Source organism: Sorex araneus, chromosome 2 (assembly GCF_027595985.1).
Source record: "Sorex araneus isolate mSorAra2 chromosome 2, mSorAra2.pri, whole genome shotgun sequence".
Classification (NCBI taxonomy): Eukaryota; Metazoa; Chordata; class Mammalia; order Eulipotyphla; family Soricidae; genus Sorex; species Sorex araneus.
In genome coordinates this window covers 104,817,093-104,845,048 of record NC_073303.1, presented here as the reverse complement: position 1 = coordinate 104,845,048, position 27,956 = coordinate 104,817,093, and the positions used below count along the sequence as shown (strand labels likewise).

General features: G+C 43.9%; 1 protein-coding gene across 1 annotated transcript in view; it reads right to left on the bottom strand.

Moving 5' to 3' along the window:
- ATAD2 (ATPase family AAA domain containing 2) overlaps positions 1-14,681 on the bottom strand; it is a 73,770-nt gene extending 59,089 nt beyond the window's left edge. The window contains exons 1-2 of the mRNA XM_004607761.3: positions 14,381-14,681; positions 4,815-4,975 (exon numbers count right to left, since the gene is read on the bottom strand). Of these exons, the coding sequence (XP_004607818.2) occupies positions 4,815-4,975; positions 14,381-14,548 (329 nt within the window). The 5' untranslated portion in view covers positions 14,549-14,681. The remainder of the gene's footprint in view (positions 1-4,814; positions 4,976-14,380) is intronic.
- Between the last annotated feature and the right edge of the window lie 13,275 nt (positions 14,682-27,956).

Here is a 27,956-nt window from a genome sequence, read left to right as displayed (position 1 = left end):
GGGCTCAATGAGTCTCATTAATCTGCATTTAGGGGTTCAGTTCTCCTTACTATTTCGATAGGCTGTATCTTATAAGCAGTTTTTTTTATCAAGCTATTTGCAAGAAGTCTGATTATAAAACTGGCGCAAAGAAATTAAGAGCTAAATTCAAAACTTTTTTAAAAGTCTGCAAGTTCTCAGGACCAGAGCAATGATAATGGGTAGGGTGCTTGCCTTGCACCCGGCAAAGAGAGGTTCCATAGGACCCAAGCACCGCCAGGGAGTGCCAGGAGTGCAGAGCCAGGAGAAACACCTGAGTACCACAGGTGTGGCCCCAAACCCAAAAAGTCTTCTGGCCTGGGACAGTTGTTCTTTTCTTCTCTCCCTCCTCCCACCAAAAGCCAGGGCAGCTTGAATCCTTACCCAGAAACCTAAGGATCAATTTGCAGATACAAGGGAATTATGCCTCAAGGGACCAGGAAATGAACCTTAAGAAAGGAGAGTCAAAGAAGGGAATTTATTTTATTGATCACACTGTCACCCTCCTTAAAAATGTGCTCCCCATTCTCTTTTTCTATACAAACTATTTCTTATTGATATAGCAGGAGCTGAGGTGTAGAGTGCCAGGTCATTCTAAACCCCCGTGCATGGAACAGGTAGCCAATCAGAATGCAGAATAAGATAGCTGGGGGTGGGATTTTGGCCACAGATAAAAGGAAGTCCCAGCCCTATCACTCCCACTCTAAGCATATGAACTCTGGACTCTCTTTTCTCCCTGATCAAGTAGGGCAGTGCACCCAGATACAGGGCGCAGGACAGGTGGGCCAGACAGGGGCAGTTACAGGTAGGGCTTGCATACCCAGGTAGTGACAAGGTACTTAGCACAGGACTCTCACCCACATGCACGTGGCTGTGGCAGGAGAGCAGGAAAACCAGGACTGTATTATACAAACTGCTGGGGAGGCCCAGTGAAGATACATAATAGGGGGGTCTTGCTCATGCACTTTTGGCTGTGGCTGGAGACTGGGAAAGCTCACATAGGAGAGAGCAGCACAGGCACAGGACCTGGCTATTGTTCACGGGAGGCAAGTAGACAGTATGGGACAGGAGAGGGAAGTCATTCACAGGTCAGGGCGATGTGTTACATTACTAGGGACTAGGCTTATGGGAGGCAAGTACACTGCATGGGACAAGTGCATGGGACAAGTGACATCGTTCACAGGAGGCGAGTAGACAGCGTGGGACAGGACAGGGAAATTGTTCACAGCACCAGGCAGTGTCAAGGACAGAATATGGTCATCATTCATGGGTAAAGGTTGCCTTGGACATCTGGGAGGGACCTGGAACCATCTACCGTTTCTGTACAATAAACTTTCAATCTTCTGAGTTTTGTATGTAAATCCTTCATACAATTCTAAAGAACCCACCAGCACAGGAAAATCCCCTTTCATGCCAACATTATGACTATGCAAACAAGTCTTTTCATGGGTTAAGAATCTGTAATCGTCTCAGGTTGCTAGCACCTGAATAAACCTGTTTTTCTCACATAAACCCTGTCTACTGAATATTGTTTTTTAAGCAGACATACCCAGAATTTGGGCTGAGTAAAGAGTATCAAATGTGATACTTTAAAAAGAAAAAAAAAACTTTATGCATAAAAGTTAAAAATTTTTTTATTTTTCCAGCTATTATTTGGGGGGAATCTCAGGAAACCAATACCTTTTGGGGAACTACCTACTTTATATCACCTGTATCTTTCAGCAAGATAGCCAGGAATCAGGTGACCTGTATCAATAACCTTCCTCTTTAAAGGGTTATAGAGCACAAATTTTCAGCTTGTAAGCTAAATATATACACACATATATATCATATATATGTGTGTGTGTATGTGTGTGTGTGTATATATATATATATATTTATATATAGTCTCTATCCTAGCTGCTTAGACTAAGACCAAAACATGATAGAAGTCAGAGAGATTAGGCAATGGGCATGTTATAAAAAAAGTAAACAGTGTGATGACCTTTTGTCAACCTCTGGAAATCTGGGGGCAGAGTAATAGTATAGCAGGTAGGGCTTGCATGAGACCGACCTGGGTTCGATCCTCAGCATTCCATATGGTCCCCCAAGCACCGCCAGGAGTAATTTCTGAGTGTAGAGCCAAAAGTAACTCCTGAGCATGACTGGGTATTACCCAAAAAGCCAAAAACAAACAAATAAACAGCCTCCCCTCCCCCCAAAAAAACCTCTGGAGATCTGTAGGAAGCTATAGGTCTTTTCTCTCTAGAAAAGAGAATGTACACAAGAGTTGTAGACATATAGCTCAATGGTAGTGCTTGCCTTGCATGTATGAGGCTGTCTGGATTTGAATATGAGAAGGAAAGGAAGTCAGAATTAAATAGGTACTATATTTTAAATATTTCTATATCAATCTAACAAGCATGATCACAGCTTTTAAGCCATAAATAAACAAAAAAAGGAGAAAAAAATCAGAAAGTAAAGAGATTGCAGTGAAAAGGGAAAACGGCAACCTAGACATTTTCTAAGCCTTTATAAATTCTGATATATCACCGCATAGTCTATAATAATAATGTCTTTCTATTTTTGCATTGTTTGTAGCAGTGCTGGTAGACTATGCCCTTTGAGTCATCGCCCAGCACCCTTTAAAAATAACTGGATACATTCTTTCCTTTTAGTTCTCAATTATAAAACTCCAATTTATTTACCATTTTCAATTATTGATGCAGTTAAGGTAACATGTTTACAATAGTTTTAATGTTTACAGATTATTGAATAACATCAGGTTGGCCTTGCTTCTCCGGCAGGGAGCTTAAGCTTATTGAGCTACTCCTACAACAGTGCCCCTGAGGCACACCCAATTCCATCAAGCACTAATAATCCTATATTGCTTTTTTTTCTTTCCTTTATGTCACTTGCACAGTTTAGCAATGTCCCTTTTGCATAAACACAGAAAGACAGTTGATGCTATGCTTTTATAACACGGAAGTTAACTGACTCCAAATAATATTTACTCCTGGGCATCCATCATATTTACTTAAGCCTCAGTTGCTTTACTTCCTAACACCCCCAAAAGGAGGGTCCTGATGAAGGGACTGGATGGACCCAAGGCAAGCTGTAAGCTACCCTGGCATTGGAAAGAAACAAGCGAAGTGCCATAAGAAGTATAATAAGTTAAAAGCATGGTCATGGAAAAACTGTCATGACACTGAAAGAAGTAACTGAATAAGGACCCTGCTGGGTTATGAAGTGCTAACCTGACCTGAGGACTGCAGTCTGGGTTATATAGAGATGTCCCCAGAAGAGCCAACCTTTAAGCTTAATATATATCTCTTGCTGTGTTCATACAAAATGACTACAAATATTAGTAAGAAGTACATTTAATGATTGTTTAAATGTCTCACTAGCTGAGGAAAGGAGAAGGCAATACACTCTAGAAGGAATTCCACCCTTGAGCAGATCGCCTAGTAATCAAGAGTGCTGAGCTCCCATATGAGATTTTGTCCTTTAGTTAATCTCCTAGAACTTCCCCTGAAGAAGTGGCTTTACATCTGTTTGTTGTTATGACAATGTTTAACTCTACCTATGTGTATCCTCACCCTTCATGATTTATAGCATAACTATGCTATAAGGAGTAAAAGGGGACAAGGACTATGATGACTATGAACTAGTCTGAGAAATTACTATGCTGTAAGGGGAGATATTGAACTACGTTGGGGAGAGAGAATTAAACTAACTACCAAGCAGCCTGGGGGGGGGCCAGTTTCCATTTCTCCATTCCCCTGGTCCTTCATCCATCCATTGCTGGGGCCACTGAATGCTTGAGTCCCGCATGCTGATGCTTTTCTTTGAAAAATCACAACAGTTTTGATATGTAGTACCTCCCCACCACCAAAGTACCCAAGACCCTCCTCCTCCATTACTGTCCTTAAATTACTTCTAATCTACCTTCTAATCTAATCCCAACCACCCTTGTAATCTCATTTTGTAATTTAAAATTAAGAGGTTTGAATACAATTATTTTCATCAAATGCCAGTAAACTTATGAAAAGATATCTAATATTATTAACCATTAAGAGAATGCAAATCAGAACCACAAAGAGATAGTTTACACCTATTAAAAAGGCACAAAATACAGTCAATAACAAGTACTGTGGAGGAGGCTAAGCAATGAAACCCTCATATATTGCTGGTAGGGATGTAATAGAGTATAGCTGTGCTTTGGACAATTTTGGCAGTTGTTAAAATTCCTCTGAATTGGGAATTCTACACCAAGTTCCCCCTAGCAATGCCAGAAGTGGTCCCTGAGCACAGAGTCAGGAGTAAGCCCCATGTACTGCTAGGTATTGCCCAAAAATCCAAATAAATAAAACAGGATTCAAACAACCTAGCTCAGTGTTCTTGATAACAAAATTTAAATATGTATAAAGCATCTAGTCCCATTAGATGAGTCAAGACTCCTTTGTGAGGACTTACTCCTTTGTGAGGACTGCTTTAGAGGCAGGCATACCAACAGAGAAATTTGCAAATGACTTGACGGATTAAAAACTAGTTGAAAAGTATAACAGCAATTAAAAATACATTAATTATTTTAAATCAAGGATTTGTATTAACTGTGATATCACATAGCTGCATTATTTCACAAATATCACCACTGAACAAGTAAAAGCAAATCTGATTGTACACATGTTAAAGTGTTAATGCAATATTGTGATAAGTTAACTTAAAAGAAATTACATTTAATTGATTAATTATCAAGAATATGCTAAAGATTAAAAGCAAACTCTAAATTATGAGTTGAGACAACCTTTAATTACCTTGTAAAATGCCTGCCATTAATATGATTCTTCATCAGTTTCTTATTCATATTCTTATTCTTATCAAAACTAGAATCTGAAGAATTCTGTGCATTTTTTCTCAGAGACCTTAAATCATGTGTCCGGTGGTAGGTTTCAATTTCCTTAACTGAAGATCCATCCTTTAAGAAAAATTAAGAAAATCATTTAAGTTGTCCTGTAGTAAGAATTTCAAAATTAAACTGAAATTTTTATCTGACAAGTTTGTAACAACTGTTTTTATGCAAATTCTCTGCTATCTGCCCAGAAACCAAATAATCTAGAAAAATCAGCAGTGTCTATTAAATGACTAACATAACATTTATTTATAATTTATAATTATATTTAAGTAATCTAGACAATTAAAGTTTCCAACCCTGATTTTAAAAAAGATTGAATGTCAGAAAAGAGCTATTATTGGAGACAAAGAGTAGAGCAGGTAGGGTGCTTGCCTTGCATGAAGTTGACCCAAGTTTGAGCAAAGCCAAGAATGATCTCTTGAGTGCTGAATTAGGAGTTATATATTAACACTGCTGGGTATGGCCCCCAAACAAATAAAAACACCAGTCTGATACTCAGCACTGAACACTATTCCCAGTGACTCAGAGACAATAATAGCCCCTAAACACCATTTAATGTGGCACAAGAACAAAAAAAATCTCAAGGAAAATTTAAAATTGATATTTGTACACACAGAAGCATATTAAGTGATGTGCATGACACAGATACCACCTTGATCAATCAGTGTGTGTGTGCGCACGCTCTCATATAAGGATGTTTGGAAAAATAATACAATTTCAGGTAGGTGCTCTTTATATTTACTTATGTTAATTTGGGGGCCACACCAGGCACTTTTCATGGCTTATTCCTAGTTCTGTGCTCATGTACCACTCACTCCTAACCATACTAAGAGGGCCATATTCAGTTGCTGGGTATCAAACTGGGGTCAGGAATGTTCAAGACAAGTCCTTAACCCTTATACTAGCTCTCCAACCAAGTGGTAGATTTTTGCTTGTTTGGGAGCCACACCCAGCGATACTCAGGCTTACTCCTGGCTCTGCACTCAGGAATTACTCTACTCCTGGTGGTGCTTGAGGGATCATATAGGTGTTGGGAATTGAACCTGGATCTGCTGCTGTGTGCAAGGCAAGCACCCTACCCACTGTACTATTTTATCAGCCCACTGTACTAGCTTATCAGCCCTGGGGTGTTATATTTAAAATGAATATCTAGAGTGCCCAGGTGGCAAAGCATATGCCTTGAAAGTGTGAAGCCCATTAGTTTGATCCCCTGTACCATCCTGCTGCTGCAACAATCTCTGGTGCACCATAATGAAGTTCCAAGTGTGCGGTTGAGCCACGTCATTGTAACAACACAAAGGGAATGAAGGGGAAAAGTAAAATTAACACCAACATCTTAGATTGATGTAGTACAGGAAAATTCTATAAGAATCTATTCCCAGAGTTTCATCTTCCACATGCAAATGTTCTTAAAACTGATCAGCTATGCATTAGGGATGTAGCTCAGTGGTAGAGCACATGATTCACACATGTAAGACTGTGTGCCAATCTTTGACACCCCACCTACCCCTTAAAAACCCTGAACTACCTGAGATGGCAAGATTTTATTTACTTCTCTTCCATTTTACAAAATTTCAATTTCTATTTCTCTCATCTTAAGATTCTGTGTGTGGACTCTCTCCAGCCATTAAAAACCTTCAGAGAAAAATCCCTGGGGTAGGAGTTAACAATGACTAAGCTAGGCAAAACATCTTTTCCTTTATTAGGTGGTTTCCAAATCTTTGCTTTCAATAAATTTAAAGAACATCTAATAATCAAGTTAAGAGGCCATTAAAAATAATTTGCAGCAAGAGATCACCAGTGCATAAAAACCAGAGAAATGGGCCAGAGAGAGACAGTACAGTGGGTAGGGCATTTGCCCTGAATGCGAGCAACCCAGGTTTGATCCTGGAATCTCATATGGAACCTCATGAACAAACAGGAGTGATTACTGAGTGTAAAGCAGGAGTAACTTACCCCTGAGCACCACCAAGTGTGGCGCCCTCCCCCACCAAAAAGAGATATAAACAGTGAAATCACAAATGTACACATATGCATATCCTTTTAATGAAGCTCCTATATTGGTCAAATTTAAAGAAAATAGAGCATGGTTGCCAGGCAGGGAGGAAGGAAGAATGGGGAATTACTTTAATGGAAAGAGGAGTTCAGTTTTAGAAGATAAATATTGTGGGGACAGTTGCAGAAAAATGTACAAAGCACCACAGAATTGTACAGTTAAAAATAATTAAACTGATAAATTTCACCATAATCCTAGAGATAACTCAGACTTCATAGGAAAAAGAAAGTAAGTCAGAGATAGTACACAGGAGCCCTCCAAAATCAATATTCAAATATTTCGTATAAAAAAGCAAGATAAAAATAAAGAGAGGCAGCAAAATGTAAAATGTTCATTACTAACTGGAAAGTAAAGAAATGTACAAAGATAAAATTTTACCCTTGTAGTTTTCCATAAGTAGTCACTACTAAATATTTGGCACATGAAGCATTCTTTCCCTATGCAAACCAATTACTTTAAAAAATGAGAATACTTTAAAACACTTTATTTTGTAACTTCTTTCTAAGAACAAACTTTTTTTTGTCATAAAACATTATCCTATTCTTCTATTTTAAATAAAATACTAACTATTCCAAACATTACAATCAAATGGAAAAATGGCTTAATGAGGTATTTCGTTTAAGTTATCTGCAATATCTTTTTGGTTTGCTTTTTTGTTTTGGGGCCACAGCTGGCTGTTATCAGGGCTTACTCCTGGCAGTGCTTGGAGGACCGTATGTGGTTCATACAAGACAAACACATTTACCTCTGTACCATCTCTCCAGTCCTGCAAACTTTTGATTTGTGAGAACAGCCCCCAACGCTTACACGCAGTAGTGTGAGGGAGGCCACATGGTGTTGAAGACTGAACTCTGAGCCAAGCCTGAGTAAACCAAGGATGTACTCTGAATTTCCCAGTCCCCACAACTGTTACATGTATCTCTTGATAAACTATCTTGTGTATACACGACTAAGGAAACTAGAACAAGACATTTTTCTTTGTTTTGTTTTTTTTAAAATTTTGGGTCATACCCAAGTAGTTTTCAGATGATCAAGACTGTAGTCCCCACATTCAAAACATGCATTCAGCTCTTAAGGCTTAACCCCCTCCCCTGACCCAAAGTCACTTTTTAACATATAGAATTAAAATAATTCTCAAGAAGCTAAACTCCAGCGGTTTAACAGTAATGCTGGATAGAAATGAAGGTTTGCTCTTTAAGAGGTTAAAAAAAATGTGAAAAAAAAAAAAAAAAAAACCAAAACACCAAAACTGGATGTAGTAGCCCCATAGTTTAACACTATTGAACTGGTCTTCCAAATGTCAGATCTATTGAATATCATTCATCCCAAACACTACCTCATTAGTTCTGAAATCTGCAGCTGGAGGAGGGGAACTGCAACTTCCAGAACTGATAATGGCAGAGCACATGCGCTGCATTACATGGTCCCCTGAGCATTCCAGAGTGGCCCTCTCAAGCACAACCAGGAATTAGTACACACCAACAACAAAAAAATTCCAACTTTTGAGGCCTAAATTCAAGGGCTATCGGGGGCTAGAGCAGCAGTACAGTGGGTAAGGCACTTGCCTTGCACGCGGCCAACCTGGGTTCTGTTCCCAGCATCTCATATGGTTCCCCGAGCACTGCCAGGAGTAATTCCTGAATACAGAGCCAGGAGTAACCCCTAAGCATTTGGGTGTGACCCAAAAAAACAAAAAACAAAAAAAACCCAAACAAATAAATAAAATCAAGGACCCGTCTATATTAGTATAAAATGCCAAGAATGCACTGTTATTCTCAAAAACAAAGTAGATGAGAATACAAATCAGCCACGTCACCTATTTCCATAGGCAAATTCACTGTCACATATCAAAATCTCCTAGTTTTTGCTAGATTGAGCAGTACATGGCTCATTTTTTTCTACGTTGAGATATACTTCAAGTTTTAAAAATATACCATATGTTGTACACATCAGTGCTAAGTTTGGAATATCTTCCCAGACTTTAAATACAATTTTAAAAAATATCTCCTTCTGTAAACTATATAACATGTTTTATTTTTACCTAACAACATAAGGACACTTTAAATGTAGGTAAACACAACCCAAAAGTAATTTAGAATCCCTGCTTAAAGAAACATCATCTACTATCCATCTTTAAGTGACTGCAGCATAAAGTACTAGATTTAAGTGAATCAAAGAACTTCAGACCTGTAAAAGCTGGGACATAAGGCAATAGCATGTCTGACAGGAGGAAAAAGAAACAACAGAAAGGCTAACCAAAATTACAAGGATGATACAATGAAAATAAGAAAAAAAATTTAATTCAAACAAAAAAATTCAGAAGACCCAGACAAGTCAAGGGAAAAAAACCCAAATAAATCCAAACAAATAGGCCCAGCTGAAAGATCATATGTAAAAGTAAAAACTGGTTCATAGATGAATACAGCTATCTGCAGCACTTGATGACAGGATTTTGTCATTAGAATAAGGAAAAATCCAAGTCAATAATTCACATGAATTTATTTTAAAAAGAAACTCCCATGGGGCTATAGCGATAGTACAGCAGGGATAGTGCTTGCCTTGCATGTAGTCTACCTGGGTTGGATCCCTGGCATCCCAAAGCATTCTTCAGCCCTGCCAAGTGTGGCCCAAACCACCCCTTCTTCCCCCCAAAAAAGAACTCTCCCGAAAATAGTAGGAACTCTCCCACATCACCTGGAGCCACTGCACCACCAGGAGTGATCGATCTCTGGGCACTGGCCGAGTGTGACCCAAACCCAAATTATGATCAAAAGTTATTATCCCTCCTGAAAATGCTGGTGTGGAAAAAAATCCTCTCCACCTACAATATCGACCTAAGTGCCAACTGTTAAATGTTCAAACCATCAGCAATATGGCTTTTATGGCAAAGTCTTTATATCACTGATTTTTTCTGAAACACAAGTTTCTTTATCTTTTGCAATCTGGAGATTTAAAACACAGAGCCTCAAAAGTCTCAGATATATATCCACTACCACTGAGCCACTTCTCCAGCCCTAGACTAAATTTTTTTTTAGAATAGGACAATTAACATTTATTGTGTCCCTGCCACATTATGGGGTTGTTCTAGATTCTGAGAATATACTGCTGAATAGATCAAACTGAAATGCCTATGGAGTTACATTCTAATTTGGGAGAGAGAAAACCATTTAAGGGGTATAGAATTAGTATAGGGGTTAAGGTGCTTGACTTGTGAACAACCAGCCTGGGAACTACCTATGGTCTACCAAGCACTGCTGGGTATGATCCAAAAAGAAAAGAAAAAGAAAACAAGAAAAAAATTTTTATAGATTGTTAGAGGGTGAAAAGTGCTAGGGGAACATAAGAGTAAAGGGGCATCATTTTAAAAGGCAAAGCTTTTTTTTTTTGTTTGTTTGTTTGAGGGCCAAACCTAGCTGTGCACAGGGATTACTTCTGGCTCTGCACTCAGAGATCACAAAGGATCTTGGTAGACATTTGGTACTGGTACCAAGGACTCTGGATGGTTGCATGTAAGGTAAAAACCCTAACCACTATACTATCTCTTTAGCACCATAAAAAGGCAAAATTTTAATGAAGACTTGGAAGCAGATTCCTTAAAGTTAGAAGCCCTATTGCTTCTTACTGCTTATTACAAAGATGAATTTGTGTAACTAATATAATCACACCTACCTCTAAAGGTTATAAAGAGTTAAAAAAAAACTTTAACTGAATTCTGAAGGGTGGGGTCTAAATTGGGCATGCTCGGGGACTACTGACAGTCCACTTCTCTGGGAATGGTGCAGTTCAGAACCCTGGGGATCAAACACAGGCCACCTGCATACATAAAAATGTGCTTCAGCCCTCTGAGTTGTCTTCCCACTCACCAAGGCTTAAAAAAGAAAAAAGAGTAGCCGTCAGGAATGTCACTTAAGCATACAGAGAAAATGCCTTCTAAGTGTAGGTTAGATTCTCTGCCCTGCAAGCTGCCAGTCTATCTGACCCCATTACAACCCACACTTGGCCCCCACAATAAAACAAATATATGTAAAAGTGGGCCAGAGATGTGGCTCAGTGGTAGAGCTCATCATGATTGATGTGTCTAAAGGTCCTGTGTTTGGGGATAGAGCAATAGCATAGGGGATAGGGCATTTGCCAGTACCACCGGGAGTAATTCCTGAGTGCAGAGCCAGGAGTAACTCCTGAACATTGCCGGGTATGGCCCCAAGACAAACAAAAAAATAAAGATCCTGAGTTCAAAACACACACACACACAATAAAAGGTAAAAAATATATAAGTATTCAAATATTCAGGGGAGGCACAGAGCTCACAAAGGATAGAGGGTAAAATGAGGCAGGAAAAAAGCATTGAAGAGACAGGCCAACATGGTTGGAATAGATGAAATTTTGCAAAAGGGAGAATGGAAGATGACTACATCATAATGGAAAAAGACAAAAGGGTACCGAACTACTTTCTAACAACAACAAAAACTGGGGGTAGGGGTAGGGTCACCCCCAGCTGTGCTAAGGGCTTATTCCTGGCTCTGAAGTCAGGGATCACTCCTGGCAGTGCTTAAGGGACCATATCAGGTGCCAGGGATTCAACCCAGGCAGACTGTGTAAAAGGCAAGCTTCCTACCCATTATACTATCGCTCTTTGCCTAACTTTAAAATTTTTACTCTTAAGGAATCACTGGAGAGTTTGAGAGAAGTAATCAATCATTTTGACTTAAAAAAAAAAGTACCCTATAAGCTGTATTGAGAACTGACAGTTGGGGAAGAGGGAACTAATAACACATCTAAGGTGAAAATTAGCTAGCCAGAATCTATTTGGCGGCCCTCTCTAATAGCCTCAGTGCTGGGGCTATTACCAACAGCATTTTAAGAAGCAGCACCTAGGGGCACCGGGTATCAGAGATGAATTCAAAACCTGGTTTGCACTCCAGCCCTTTGAGTTGTTCCTCTAGATCACAGTCAGAATCTATTTTAATAACCTACACAAGAGATAATGGCTTGATCTAGCATGGCAGTACTGAGGAGGGGTCAGACTCTGAATATAGCTTTGAAAGTAGAGCTGAAAAACTTTGCTAACATGAAGTGATGAATCAACCACAATTCTAAGGTTTCTGGCCAGAGGAATACAAAAGATAAAGACGCCATTAACTAAAATGTACTGTGATCTTAATAGCAAACTATGGTTACACTCCAGCTATATGCCAAGAGTTCAGATAATCTCCTTATAGGCCTGGTGATAGAGGTGTCACCCCTATTACCAAAGCAGAATCTTGTTCAACAGGCTGGAGCACTTACCTTTCACGCACAATGTTCAGTCTGATTCCCACACTGTTATCACATGGAGATCCAGATCTCCAACAATGACCAACAGGTTAGTTAATTTGGGCCTGAGGGCCAAATTAACTAACCCCAAACCCCATGCTGGGGAAGCTCCGACCAGAGACCTGATTATTTGCAAAATGTACCTCAAATGTCACAGCTCTCTTAAGTTACTACATTACTCATATTCAATAGATCACTACAGTTACAGAATCTGGTACTGTCCTGAACAAGTAAGCATTCAATAAGTTATATTAAAAATAGATATTTATTTTCTAAACACACGTCACTAAAGTGAACAGAAATCAGTGCAAAAGTCTGGCCTCCCCTCCCCAGAACTCTACCAACTTTTGCACAAGACTGAGAAACAGAATTCTGAAAGTCAAGAAAGGGTCTTTTCGTTCAGAGTCACAATCTTAGGGATTTGACGGCATTTTTAAAGTCTCTGCCTAGGGCTGGAGCGATAGCACAGCGGGTAGGGCGTTTGCCTTGCACGTGGCTGACCCGGGTTCTATTCCCAGCATCCCATATGGTCCCTCAGCACTACCAGGAGTAATTCCTGAGTGTAGAGCCAGGAGTAACCTCTGTGCATCGCTGGGTGTGACCCAAAAAAGCAAAATAAACATATAACGTCTCTGCCTTCGTGCAGTCAGCCAAGTAACGGGCCTCTACAAAAGGCGGCTCCCTCGTCCCACACCTCCTCCAGCTGCGAGAGGAGTGCTGCTCCTTCAGACCTCCAGTCCCTAACTAGACCTGCTCCCTACCCCCCAGAGCCCTGCCGCCCCAGGATGTGTGCACCAGCCAGCTTCCTGAAGCGGTCACGGCTTCCTCCGCTCCTCCAACCTCCCGCGTGCGCACTGGCCGGCCCGACCCGCGCGCCCCGTCCGCAGCTGGAGCCGAGGGCGGCCTCGCCAGTCGGCCTAATACTGCAAGAGAACGCCTCGGTTTCCCCTTGCTGGCTGCCTGGAGGGTCTTCATTCTAGGCGTCCTCGGGCGAGATTCTACACTTTCCGTCAAGTTCTTGGGTTCTCTTATCAGACCCAGGTTCTCCCAAGGCCACCCCTTTACGAGACAAAACAAAACAAAAAACGGGGCAAGTACGCCCCAGGGCCTTGGGCTGCAAGATCACAGAGAGCAGCAGGGCAAGAGGCCAGCAATTAATTAGACGGTCTGCAAGCGAAAGCGGGCCGCGCCGCAGCCGGGCGAGTCCAGGGTGTCGCCGTCGGCGGCACTAACCCAGCAGCTCTCGGGCGCGCGGCGACGCCGGCCCCGGGGCGGAGAGGAGCCGCAGCGTGTCCCCTGCTAAGAGCCTGCCCGCGGCGGGTGCGGGTACCCTAACTCCGCCCGTTAGGGCCCTCCCCGTCCGGACCACCGCCTCCGGGCCGCCTCTCCGGCCGGGCGCGGGCCCTTTCCTGGGAGCCGAGCACCAGCACCCCCATATATCTCCCCAGGGTGCCCGTGGGACCGTCCCCCCCCCCCGCCCCCAAGCTCTGTTTCCTGGCGGCTTCGGGGCAACTCCTGCCATTTCCCAGGAGACTCGAGGCCGGGCCGGGCCCGCGCCAGCTTCGGGGTGGGGGGGGTGAGGGTGGGGGTGCCCGGCACCGCGGACGCTCGCAGGACCCCCACGGGGGAGGCCCGCGGGGAGAGGCGGGACCCCCCCCAATCCTCCCGCACACACACTCTCCCCTCCCCCAAAGACCTCAAGAGGTCTCGGGCCCTCCACCTTCCGCCAGCCGCGCGGCCTCGACTCCCGGGGCCGCAGGAGGAGGGAGGTGGTCCGCGAATCACCGTCCGCACCCCTGGGGCCCCCTCCCCAGGCCATTCATTCCGCAGCTCCGGATGTCGTCGGAAAACGGGGGCTGCCGTCGGCGGGCACCGGCCCGGGCGTGAGGGAGGGGGCGATCGCGGCGTCCGGGGCCAGAACCGCTCTCGGGGGCTCTGGCCCCCTAACACGTCTCCCATTTTCCCCGCGTCCCCCCCCCACCGCCCCCAGCAACCTCACCCCTCGCCCCCTGTCACTCCGACCGCCTCGCCCTGGCCCCCGGCCTCCCCAGGCCCTCCCGGGCCCCGTGCACCGGCCCACCCCGAGGCCGCTAACTCACGTCGGCGCTGGCCGCGGTGGCGGCCGCGGGTTGCGAGTAGCCGGCCGAACGAAGCCGCCTCCGGCCCATCTGCTCCAGGCTGAGGAACTCGCCGGACAGGTCCAAGGAGTCCGTGGTGCTGGCGGCGGAGTGGCTGTGCAGCTCCAGGCTACTGCGCAGCACCACCATGTTCGCGCCCTCACGGCCCAGGCCGGGCGAGGCGGCGGCGGCGGCGGCGGCGGCACAGAGCGCAGCGGGGCGGACAGTGGCGGCCGCGTTCTGGAGCTTCGCGCTCCGAATTCTGGCGCCACTAGCTCAGAGCCCGCGCGCGCGCCCGGAATCCCTCCGCCGCCGGCCCCGCCCCCGCGCCGCCGCCGCCACGCAGCACGGCGCGAGGCCCGGGAACTTTTCCTCTCGTGGGTCGAGAAGGAATCCGGGCCCGAGCTGAGGGGCAGCCGGCGCCGGTACGCTCGGAAATTTGAGCGGGCGCCCGCTGGGAGGTGAGGAGCAGGCTGCAAAATACTGACTTCTTTTCCCAGCTAGTTCCGTCTCGCGCGAATCGGCGGAGGAAGACGGCAGCCACGCACTGAGTTCCTGTTTGGAATTTTGGCGCGGAAACGACTGAGTGCGGGGGAAGGGAGGCTCCTGCGAGCTCTGATTGGCTGCTGGAGACTGGGGCTCCGCCCAGACACTCCCGTCACCTGCTTGGGGCTTCCCGCCGGGAGGCATTCAAAAACAAAATGCAACGATATGCCTAAAACTCAACAAATCAGTAACTTTGTTAATCACGGGTCTCTAATAAATTTTTTTTTAAAAAATTCAGCCCTTGACCTGAATTCAGTCTTTTACAGATTTTGACTTTTTTTTTCTTTAAAGAACAGTATACGAAAGATGGTATAGGGGTTTAAAAGCTAAGGACACAGGTTTGGTACCCCAAAATTCCCTCATTTATAAGTTAACTACAATATACCGCAAGTTTTAACACATTACCCCTTGTGGTTGCGCTAGTAAGTGCTCCGTGTTTGTTAGTCTTGCAGAATTACAGAAAATGTCTTTATAGGATTACAATTGTTGACTGAAATAGATAACAGACAATGAATGGGCATAACGTAAGAGGCGTCCTAGTGAAGAAGCAGAAATAAAAGGTACTTATTGATTTGGATAACTGCATTTCCTTAATTCGAATTAGTTAAATATTTATTGAGTATTGTGTATGTGCTGAGCATTATTCTAAACACTGGGGATACAGCAGAGAGCAAAAAGAGCAAAAGCACCCTCATAGAACTTAATTTATAATGCAAGGAGAGAAAAGCTACCTAAACAATAATAAGAGGTGTGGTAAAAGATAGTACAAAGAAATATAAAGTGGGAAGAAAAAGTTGGGCAAGGCAAGTACTATAGCTCTGGCCCCATCTATTCTTTTGTTTGTTTTGGGCGGCCACACAGGCCCTGAGTGATGATTATTCAGTCCACACCCTGAGTGATGCTCAGGGCTTACTCCTGGTCCTGTGCTCAGAGATCACTTCTAGTGGGACCCATTGTGGTGCAGGGGATATAAACTGTGTTAGCTGCATGCAAAGCAAGTGCCCTACCCACTGTACTCTCTTCAGCTCAATCATAATACTTAATGTTGTATTGTAATACATATCTATTTCCTGAAAGTAACATAGCAATGTATACTGAGACCTAGCTATTATTAAAAATCTTTGGTCGAAGAATTCTACTTCAAGGATTCTATCATTAAAGGCACAGACCAAGATTTATAGATAAAAGTGTTGACTATATCTTATTTTTAGTCAGAGGCTCAGGAAACAATGTACTGTCCTAATGGAAAAGTCAAGTGAGCAACAGTTATTTTGTGCAAGTTTTATAATATTGGTAGACTTGATTCTCTTAGTTCCATGTTATTTGTGTGTACCCCTCCCCGTCCCCAAACCCAGGTCCTCCACACACATCTCATGTGCTCTACCACTGAGTCACAGCTCTGGATCCTAGCTGTGTTTATTTCATACTTGTAACAAACCTCACATACCAGCCGTTTGGGTTATATAAATGGGGGCTACAAGAAATCTAACTTCAGGCAGGAACAGATTTGTAGCTTTAAGGGGAATGATTTGCTCCGGGGTCAGTTGACAACCGTGTGTACTGGTAGAGGAACAACTCATTGAAAGTGGTTTTGGAGATTTCCCATGCCTGCCCCTTAATGAATTTCAGGGAGAGGATGCTAAGATATACAAAAAAAAAAAGACAGATATGGAGCGAAAAAATATCTGTATTAAAATTAACAGCCCTACCACTGTCTGCACTGTCACTATTGTCCCCGTTGTTCATCGATTTGCTCGAGAGGACACCAGTAACATCTCCATTGTGAGTCTTATTGTTACTGTTTTTGGCATATCGAATACGCCACAGATAGATTGCCAGGCTCTGCCGTGCGGGCGGGATACTCTCGGTAGCTTGCCGGGCTCTCCGAGAGGAACAGAGGAATCGGAATCGAACCCAGGTTGGTGACGTGCAAGGCAAACACTCTACCCCCTGTGCTATCATTCCAGTCAGACAGCTCTACTAATGGGGGCGTATACCAGACTGTTAGCCTCATTAAACCCTATTTCAATCAAGCCCATTAGAATACATTTGTTCAATCGCGCTGGAGGACTAGAGTCTGATTTCTATAGAGGGCAAGTTACAAAAACATAGTTTTCTCTCCACCTTCACTCTAAGTTTGCCAGATGGCTTAACAAACCTGGCTTGTTCTTTTGCATAAACACATAAGACTGGAGAATTCTCCATTTGGGATACTTTGTTATTTACTGAGAAGTCCCAGGGTTGGCTAAAGATAGGAGATATACCAATAATGGTATTAATATTTACCTGTCACCTTAGGGTTACTGAGGCTTAACCATTGTGTAGATGTGAAGATCAGGTCCCACTATGAGCTGGAGGTGGCCTTAGGAGTTTCCTGGCAAAAAGGAGTCTATCCCATCTCTTCCCTTCATTAGGGCTGGGAGAGATCCTGGTTTCCAGGTTTTTCTCGACATTGAGAGCAGGGCCCACCAGGCTGTGGTCAGTTGTTGCAAATCTGCAAGATTCCTTACTTTCCATATCAGAAAGTGAGGATTTTGCCGGCTTTTTTATGATTTCCAGTCCTTCCTTGAGCTAGCCTGCCGTGAGGGTCCCCCTGAAGTTTGTTAGATACTAGTAACAACACCTTTTAAATATCTGCTCCTGTCATTTAGGCCAATCCCTTTGACTGTTTCCCTGAAAGAGGGCTTTGGGATTTCACAGCTGGTTTTCCTGTCTGCATTAGGGGTAGATCCTATTACAGAGAGGAAAGACTTTTACCTGGATTTATGCAAACCAACATAGTGACATGAAGTATCAAAAACACACTGAAGGCGCAAAGAGAGAAAAGCAAATATTTCACTTTACTCACAATGAGATGTAATATACCCGTTTGCTGTGGGGTATTAGTTTTTAAAAAAGTTAAGATCTATAAGGATAGAGAATACAATTTAACATCATGCTTACTTTCATGTTGAAAACCTTGATTTCCAAGTTATCTAAGAACACTGTAATAGAAGTCGGGATCATCTGTCTACTCTCTTTTTATAGATCTTGCCAAAAAGATACCAGAACAATTCTGCAGATATAATTTGAAGAGTTTCTTATAACAATACATTTGATCATAGTTTCTTTTCCTTAAGACACAACCTCAAACCGACACATTTCTTGTACCTTAGTTATTTGTAAAAGAGACTAATTTTTTCATTAAAATTGGCTGAGGCTTGTAAGATAAAGCCTTACATTCTCTGAGCTTTTATCTCACTTTAGTTTCAGGCTCTGGTTCTGTAGCTCTTTTTAGGTAGTACAGATTCTGAAGCTCAAAAGAATTTCAGGTATTAATAACCAATTTACAGTTTTCCAATAGGAAATTTAGATTGAGAATTTCGATTTCTTTGCAGACTCACCATTCTGATGGGAAACCTTTGTTTAACCTTGATCTAACAAGGTCGAAAAACACATAAACTTTCTAAATTGTTGGGTTGCATATCATTCTGACCTCTCATGATGCTGCTGCTTGCTCAGGTGTAAGGATTTCTACTTCTGATTTAAACCTGGCTCTAACATTCAAGTGTTCCACACACAGAAAAACAACAAATTGACTATAGACAGAGAGGCCGTAGACAAACATACATAGATGCACATACATACTCAGTTGATCGGTTGATATGTGAAAAATGGATCAAGAAAGCACTTTTGTTCGTTAAAAAAAAGCCGGCAAATTAAATTATGGCCAAGTCATTGTCTTTGGGATTCCAATTTCTAGGAAAATACTGATTTTAGTGGGTTTAAAACACTCATAAGGATTACAGTTTTCAGCTTTCTAGCGCGTGACTGGCAAGCATTTCAGTAACCCTAAGGAAAGAGAAGGGGTTCCAGGTGGCAGCAAAGGGGTCAGGTCTGAGATCTGGAGTCAGGGGCAGAGACAGTGATAAGGGAGTGGTGGCAAATGGCCACCACGGGGTTGTTAGGAGAAGAGCACAGGGCAAGAGTGGGCGTAGGCCCCCAAGAAGCTGAGGGTGAATGAAAACTCGGTGGAGCTGACTGGCAAGGCCTCATAGGGACTCCACGGAGCGGACAGAAGCGCCAGAATGGACGGGGCCCTGTGGGGGTGGATGGAGGCGCTGGAGCAGGCGGGGATGAAGGCAGCACAGAGGGCATGGACGGAGGCAGAGCGACGGCGTCGGAGGTGCGGACTGCACGGACAGACGGACCAGGCAGGGCAGGGGTAGGAGGTGAGGAGGGCGTGGTGGGAGACGTGCGCTGGTCTGCTGTCCTGTGAGCTGTGAGCTGGCTGGCACGGTGGTGCTGGAGACTGAACATCTCAGAAAGGATCTTCCCCTTGGTCAGGAGGTGGGGGTAGCCAGGAGGGAGAGCTCGGGTAGGTCTTAGGTGGCTGCTTATGGGAGGAGGGACCCTCTTGGGCCCAAGGGACCCGAAAGGTATGGCAGGTTTTCAGAAGAGAGAGTGGCAGGAGGGCAAGAGAAGAAAGAGACCTGAATATAAGGTATGTCTCCCCACAATCACGGGCGGTGATTTCAGAGGGGCAAAGGTCAAACAGTCCAACAGTCCGGAGTACTTAGGATTTTCTTATCAAACACGGGGAGGCTGCCTTAGTGGCTATTGCTAGAGAGATAATAAATAATAAAGAACGTTTTAAGCTTGATGGGTCTTGAGGAGAACTTGGAAAGTGAGATGGGCTGGAGGAGAGAGGAGCAGGAGAAAGTGTGGGTCACCGCTTTTCTGGGATAGTCCTTAGGGGAATTCTTGAAAAACCAGACACAGCATCCAATCAGCAAAAGGCACGTTTTCTGGAGGAGGGATGCAAAGTTCTTAAGTGTTAACCCAGTCTCCTGGAAGGTCATTGGGGCTGATGAGTCTGGGCCTCCTCAGTCTCTTGCCATGAAGCCCAGCATTAAGCAGCAGAGAAGTGGCAGGAGAGGAGGGTGGGCAGGAGGTGGTGGTCCTAAAACAGGAGTCTTAGGCGTGTCACAAGTACTTGGGAGACATAACAGGTCTTGAGGAGGAAGAGTCGAGAGTGCATGAGTAAGAAGCCATGAACATAAGGAATTTCCCTCCACCTGCCATTCTGTTGGCAGGACATCTTTAGACTGGTCAAAATGGAATAGTCCAGGTCCCATTTTTAGGCCATGGATACATCCACCCATAGGATATTGGGGCCAAATGACATTGTAGTAACGGATAAAATGGTTGGGTTGAATATCTGGGACCAAACTGAGGGTCTTAAGAGAGACTAAAAGGCTAAAAGGCAGCCTAAGGGGGCAGAGGAACTTACCAAAAACCAGAATACAGTGGATGTGAGGCACCTAGAGGTAGGATGGCGATCCTTCACTGGAAAGAAATAGATGGTCCCAGATATAGAGGTTCAGAACAAGGTCACAAGGCAGCCAATCAACTCCAGTCCAAGAGCCCAGGTCCAAATCTGAGCCCAGGAAGGAGGATCATCCAGGCCACAGGAGGCAGCAGGGGGAGGGTATAAAGAGACACCAGGGCAGACCATGTGCCTGGAGTGGTGGGGGAGGGGGATGGCAGCAGAATGTCAGAAGTATAGAGAGCCAGACTAGAGGAAAGAGGGGCAGGAAAGAGAAAGACAGCAGCACAAGGAAGAGCAAAGCCTGAGTATAAGATATTTTCCCCCACTGGTCCAAGCACTGGCAGAAATTTCAGGGGGGGGGCATTAAATTCAAATAGTCAAAGGTCCAATTTTCAAATGATTGGGACATATTAGTGCATTCAGGCAATGCAAAAGGCACCCCAGAAGGGTGTCGGGCTTAGGTTTTTATATTTGGTTCCTCATTTGAATCTGTCCCATGACCAAATACCAGGAAGGTACAGTAAATAACGGGTCAAGTACAAGTGAGTACTTGATGTCTCAAGCACCCCTCAATACTCCTGGAAAATGGTAGTGATTAGAGAAGGAGAGAACATCTTCTATCCCATCTCCCCCTGAGGAAAAATGGAAAGGAAGAGAGGGGCAGGGTAGGGTGGTGGGGGATGGGGTGGGGGTGGTGAGAGGGATACTGGGATCATTGGTGGAAGTGATTGGGACTGGTGGAGGGATGGGTAAACGATCACTGTATGAGTGCAGTGCAAACACAGAAGTTCATAAGTTTGTAACTGTACATCACAGTGATTCTCTAATAAATTTTTTTTAAAAAAAGAGAGGGGCAGCAGGCATCCCCAGTTGCTCCAATTTTCCAGAGGGAGGCTTACTCTGACTTGAGCTCAGATTTCTGGAATTTTAGGGTGCAAAGCCAGAATAGGACACAGGGTCTGAATAGGGCACAAGGCCAGAATTTAGAGTTTAGAGCAGCTGGGTGAATTGGTCAGGGAACAAAACAGACTGAGCAGCTGTATTTAGATTTATCAAGACCAGCCCAGAGTCTAGGTGATGATAACCGTGCATGGACCAGGGTGAGAAAATGAAAGAATGTCCGAAACCGGAGGAAGGGCCGGGATTCACGCACTATTATGATAGATTTGGGAACCCCGTCCAGCTCAGACAGAGGGACAGAGATGAATAAAGTGAAGGATATAGGAGAACGTTTATTGGGGTACGCTCCCTACGAAACTTGGGTGAGGCTGGGGTAAAGCCACACCCTGGGAGAGGCTAAGGGGGCTTTTACGTTGGCTTGGATGGGAAAAAGGCGAGAAGGGCACAAAGACCAGTGGAGCGATTGTGCTTGGTCTGGTTTGTTACCTGTCGGGGACGGATGTGAGGAAGCAGGGAATGCAGCCTGGTGGCTTCCTGTCGTCAGGTAAGCCATCTGCGCTAGGGACAGGGTGATCCCTAGTTTCAGCAATGTTGCTGTCTCATCAGCCAGTCGCTATTTAGTCCCAGCTGCCATTTTCCCCAAGCAAACCTCATACAAAGGTACAACTGTTCTAGGTGAAGAAGATGAGGACTAAAGCGCATTCTCTTTCCAGTGTGGTTGTGAAGTCTGGACAGTGAGGATGCAGGACTGCTGCTGCTTGGCACCAGCATGAAGTGAAGTCACCCTAGAAGGACTCGGGGCACTGGGCAGTACTTAGGGAGGAGAGGGCCAAGGAAGACTTGATCAAGTGAGTTCAGCTCCTGCTCCCCAGAGACCCTGGTGTTTGCAGCTCTGCTTCAGACGCTGACAGCTACTGCTGTGTCTTTCATTAAGGGAGCCAATAATCAGCCTTCCTGCCTTGACTTTGAGCCCAACAGTGGTGACTAATACGATGACAGGGCCAGCTGCTTGGTTGGAATTACATTATATTCTGTTTGTGCTAGAATCCTATTCTAACGAGCAATTTGTTCTTCCAGCAACATGAAATTAAATCTGTTTGGCATGAAGCAGACTTGGGAAGCCCCTAAAGAATTACTTTTTTTTTTTAAATGATCACAAATCATCCTGAGACTAGGCATTGAATTCACTAGTACCTGGAACATATCGTATATGTGTGTGTGTGCGTGCATGCGTGTGTGTATTGCATATATAATATATGTAATATATAATATGAAATACATATGGTCCCTGCAGTTGGCCTTGGTTCAGTTGATCCCTGGCACTGCATATGTTGAGAAAGTAGTCCCTGAGCTCAGAGCCAGGAATAGCTCCTGAACACTGCTGGGTGTGTCCCCAACCCCCTACCAAAAATAAAAAAGAAACAACTTGAGGTCATAATTTAAAGTTCCTTTCATTCACTAGAATTAAAGATTTTCAACTTATTTTAGACATATTTTTATACTATCACACCACTGTTGTTTTTAATTTCCTTACACCCTTATTTTTTATTTTTTTATTTTATTTTATTTTTATTTTTTGCTTTTTGGGTCACACCTGGCAACGCACAGGGGTTACTCCTGGCTCTGCACTCAGGAATTACCCCTGGCTGTGCTCAGGGGACCATATGGGATGCTGGGATTTGAACCCGGGTCACCCGCGTGCAAGGCAAATGCCCTACCCGCTGTGCCTACTCTCCAGCCCCTACACCCTTATTTTTTAGAGCTTGACAATAATTTTCTCTGACAGAGAAAATTCAAGTAAAATCAGCATTAGATGTATTTTCTGTAGTTGTCTGATCACACTATACCTTATGCAAGCTCTTCCTTTCTCTTATAGCTCCTAATATCTAGCATCAAAGCCTCCCAATAAAAAAAAATAAAACTTCTTTCGTTATTAAACTTCAGTGTATTATGAGTTATAGATTTCCTGAATCTCCCCTATCTGAATCTATGCAGCATTTTTTAAAAATACTTTCCTTTGTTGCACATTTCCTTTGTTGCCTCCAACCCCCTTGTCCTCTCACATCTGAATTTTATTGGGAATTGACTTCTTTGAGTCCATCTCTAATTTCTTCTTCTATCAGAGGACTGGGTTGTAGGTCACAGTCTGATTATGAACATCTCTTACTCCTTTGAAACAAAATCCCATTTTATGCCCCCAACTGTGAAAATCATAAGTATGTACGCTAATTATTTTGTTTGGGGGCTATACTTGGCTTTTTTCAGGGATGACTCCTGGCTCTGTACTCAGAGATCACTCCTAGAGGAGTTCCGGGGACCATATGGGGTGCTTGAAATCTGATCCAGCTTAGTTTCATGTAAAGCAAGTGCCCTACCCCGTGTACTGACTCTGTGCCAAGAAAGTTTTTCATATGACCTATTTATTGTTTTTGTTTCTGGGGGCCACATCCAGCAGTGCTCTGGGTTTACTCCTGGCTCTGAACTCGGGGATCACTCCTGGGTAAAGCTGGGGACCATATGTGATGCTGGGGTTCAAATCCTGGCTCACTGCATGGAAGGAAGCACTCTACTATTGCTCTCTCTATGACTTATTTATTTTCGAGGTTAACAAAGAGAATCCCTACTTAAAAGTTTAGAAGCATAAGGAAAGTACATTATGGCAGAGACTGCTGACTCTCTCAATTTCTCTTCTTCCCTCTTACTTGAGACACTTAAATGTTGCCTGGCTGCTCAGAATAAATACTACATTTCCTCATGTTCCTGACACATGGGTGTGGTTGAGTGCCTGATTTTCAGTCAGTGAGTAGAATGTATGCATTTCACTAGGGTATTTTGATGGCCTTAAACCAATCACTTGACATTCTTTTTATTTTTTTAAACCACACCTGGTGGTGCTCAGGGCTTAATTCTGGCTCTGTGCTCAGGGATTGCTCCTGGCTAGCTTGGAGAACCATAAGGGATACTGGGGATCAAACCCACATCAGCCACATGCAAGGCAAGTACCCTACCATCTATACTATTCTTCTAGCCCCTCACTTAGCATTTTTACATCAGCAAGAAACAAGCTGTCATTAGGAAGCAGACCAGACAGGGCCAACACTCCATCTCACACTCTCCACCAAAGCATCAAGAGTCCAGGTTATAGGCATTTTCAGCTTTGGACTGTATACTCAAAGGTTATGCGAGAATGTGTTTTTAGGTTCATGTAAGACACTGCCATTTTAAGTTTCTTTGTTACAAAAACCTCACCTGTTCTCTAATTAAAAAATCAGCAGGGCCAGATAAATAGTGCAGGGCCTCGTGTACAAGGAGCTGACCCCAGTTCTATCCCCAGAACCTCATATGGTTCCCCGATCCCTAGCACCAAAAAAAGTGATTCTTGAGCACTGTGGGCATGGCATAAAAGCCAAAAAATAAAATAAGATGAAAAGAATACCAAGTGATTGCATTCGAGCCAGCAAAAGCCAGAAAAGGAGATAGTGAAAATCCTCTAGTGAAATGAATTCATTCTACGCACAAAAAGTCAGGCACTCTTCCCCCAATAAAAATAAAAATGGTAAGGTGCTTGTCTTGCATGCAACTGTCCCAGGTTTGATCCCTGGCACTATATATGGTCCCCCAAACACTTTTTAAAAATTTTTTTATTTTATTTTATTATATTGAATCACCATGAGAAAAAAATACAAAGCTTTCAGGTTTAAGTCTCAGTCATACAATGACTGAGTCATACATATCTGTAGATAGACACTCTACAGTTATTATACTCATTTTTTGGTGTGTTTTGGGGCTATATCTAGTGATCATCAGGGCTTATTCCTGGCACTGGACTCAGTAATCACTCCTGGATGGTCTCAATGGGCCATAGGGGAATGCCAGGAATGAATCTGGGTCAGCTGTGTGCAAGGCAAGTGCCCAACTTGCTGTACTATCTCTCCAGCCCCTATCATCCTCATTTCAAAAGAAAGATATATGCCAAAAGGTTGGTGAGTTGTACAAGATTATAGAGGATCATGAGTAGCCGAGATAGGATATGATACAGTATGTTTGACTCTGGAGACTTTACCTCTCAAAATGAAACTCATGGCTATACAGATGCCCGAGGCAGAGGTAGGGACTGACTGATTAATCAAGACAGTATATTAGAGTTCTATGACTAAAAGTTATGATCACTTGTCTTGTCACTTGTCTTCCCGTTGATCTTCGATTTGCTCGAGAGAGCGCCAGTAACGTCTCCATTTGTCTCTGTTGCGTGCTAGTGTAGCCCAATGATATCTACTCGCTCCAGGAACAGGAAGAGCCTCAAATTGTTCATTCAGGGTTTTGATGAAGAATTCTGACCATCTTGTTGGTGGGCGGCCACTCGGTCTTTTGACATCCCATGGAATCCAATTAGTCATAGCTCTGGTCCAGCGGTTGTCTCTGAATTGCATTACATGTCCGACCCACCTAATTTTTGATGTCTTGGCAAACAAGACAGCGTCCCTGATTCTTGATTGTCGATGGAGGTCAGAGCTCCGGATTCCTTCTCTCACTTGAGTGAGATGTAACATTCCTAGCATAGCTCTTTCGATTCCTCTTTGGGATACTCGAATAGTTCTCATCCTGTTTACGTAGGGCCCAGGTCTCTGAGGCGTAAGTTAGCACAGGAAGAACGATGGAATCGAAAAGATGTGCCCGGAGTCGGAGGTCCTTCGTTCTCTTAACCACCTTATCGACACTCTTGAAGGCGTTCCACGCTGCTTTCTTCCTCCTGCGCAGTTCTGGCGCCAAGTTGTTTCTCATGTTGAGTTCTCAACCCAGGTACACATAGCTGCTGCATTTGGAGAAGTTATGATAAAAGAGGAAAACAACCTGCAAAAGACGGAAGATAGCAGTATACTGTTCCTGGGAAAAGCCACAAATAATAAAGGTGGAAAAAAAATCCCATTGGAAAGAAAGTATACTGCATTGGAAAGATAGTACAGGTGTTAAGGTACTTACTTACTTTACATGTGGCCCATGCCCGTTTGATTCCTACCACTGCATATGACTCTCTGAGTACCACCATGGGTCACTCCTGATCACAGAACCAGGAATAGCTTCTGAGTACTGCTGGGTGTGGCCCAACGTATCCCACTGCCAAAATTTCCAAAAAAATATTTATCTTGAAAAAAATAGCTGAACTAGATGAGAGATAATGTACTGGGGTTATTTCACAATCATGGTTGCCATGGTTGCTGTCAGTTATTCAGGGGAGGGATTGCTGAAGGAAGGATGGAGGGCTGCCAGAGGCTTCCCAGGGCTTCAGCCTCTGTGTTAGAGGAGTTGTTGCCAGGCTGAAGTACAATGTGACAGAGGGTCTATGATTCTTACAATAGTTCAGGAACTATAGGAAATAGATAATAGATAACAATACAGGACTTAATATGATCAAAGTCTAGGACTGAATGTGTTTTTTAACAGGAAATTTGGAGAATTTATCTACTGTAGAGAAAGATTCAGTTTTTATAATAATCAGCTCTATATGTTCATTAAAAAATAGAGAAAATTCACAGGTATAAAGTTAAAATCCTCTGTACCATTCATTCCACAAATATTGTTTCAACAATTTGTCATCTTTCCTGCCAGATTATTAGCAAAAAAAGGATCCCAAGTGGACTCTAAGCTTTTTCCCATTTCAAGGAGTCAATTAATCTCTGCAAGTCAATAGAAGAAGCTCTAATTTGGGAGAGGGGTGGTGGTTTGGGCCACAAGAGGAGATATTTAGGGTTACTCTTGGCTCTACTCTGAGCTCAGTGATTATTTTTGGCCATGCTGTGGGGACCCAACTAAGGTAATGAACATGAAAGAGGGGTGCTTTAAACCCTGTGCTGTCCTGATCCATAATTTCAAAGTTGAAAAATGTGGGGATTTGGGGCTGTTAGGCTGTCCCTTCACACAGACACTCCGGACCCAGAAAGACAGAGATAGATCATTTATTAAAGCTCAGTGCTGAGGAGCCCCTGGCCTTAACTCACCATTCATTATATACCGTACGAGCTCACATTCTTACATTCTTAACCTTTATCTTACGCAAAGCCAATGTACAGAAGCAGAGGTGGCAGCTAGGAACAATGTTATGCTCGGGTTTGTTACCACATTCATCATCAATTCATCTTGCCCACTATGCGGTGGGTGGATAGGTTGATTCATGGAAAACTCCAACACACTAAAGGCTAAATAGAAAATTGAACAATGTAAAATATAGTTAAAAGTAAAACAAAAACAAAACCATGGCTCCTTTCATTTTCAGGTTGATTCTCTAAGAATGTCTTAGATGGCATTGTATTTGGAATTAAGCTCTCTCCTAGCTCATCTTCTAGAACTCCAGTGTTTTTATAAAGATTGTTCTCCAGACTGTCTTTGTTCGCGGACTTCAAGGCCATTTTAAGTGTGGTACTAATCATTTCCGATGGTATTCTGACCAACAAAACCGAGAAATGGGAACAGGGGGGAGTTCAGTGCAAAATCCACGCCTTCAGCATCACTCCAGGCTCCTCCCACCTAGCCGGCTCGGAAGGGCCGCGTCCCGCACTCTGGGAAACTTGTACCTTTCGACCCACCCGGACCCCGCCCACCGGATCTTGCGCATTTCCCTCTCCCCTCGGGGTTCCGAGCCGCCCACCCCCTAAACCCGCCCCTGGTCCCGCCTCCAGCTCCTCCCCCCAGGGTCAAACTCCGCCTCCCTCTCTCAAGATGCACCACTAGGGAGCGGCGCCTGCGCCCCGTGGCTCCGCCCACTCCGCCCGAGACGCCAACGCCGTGCGTCGTCGCGCGCTGGCT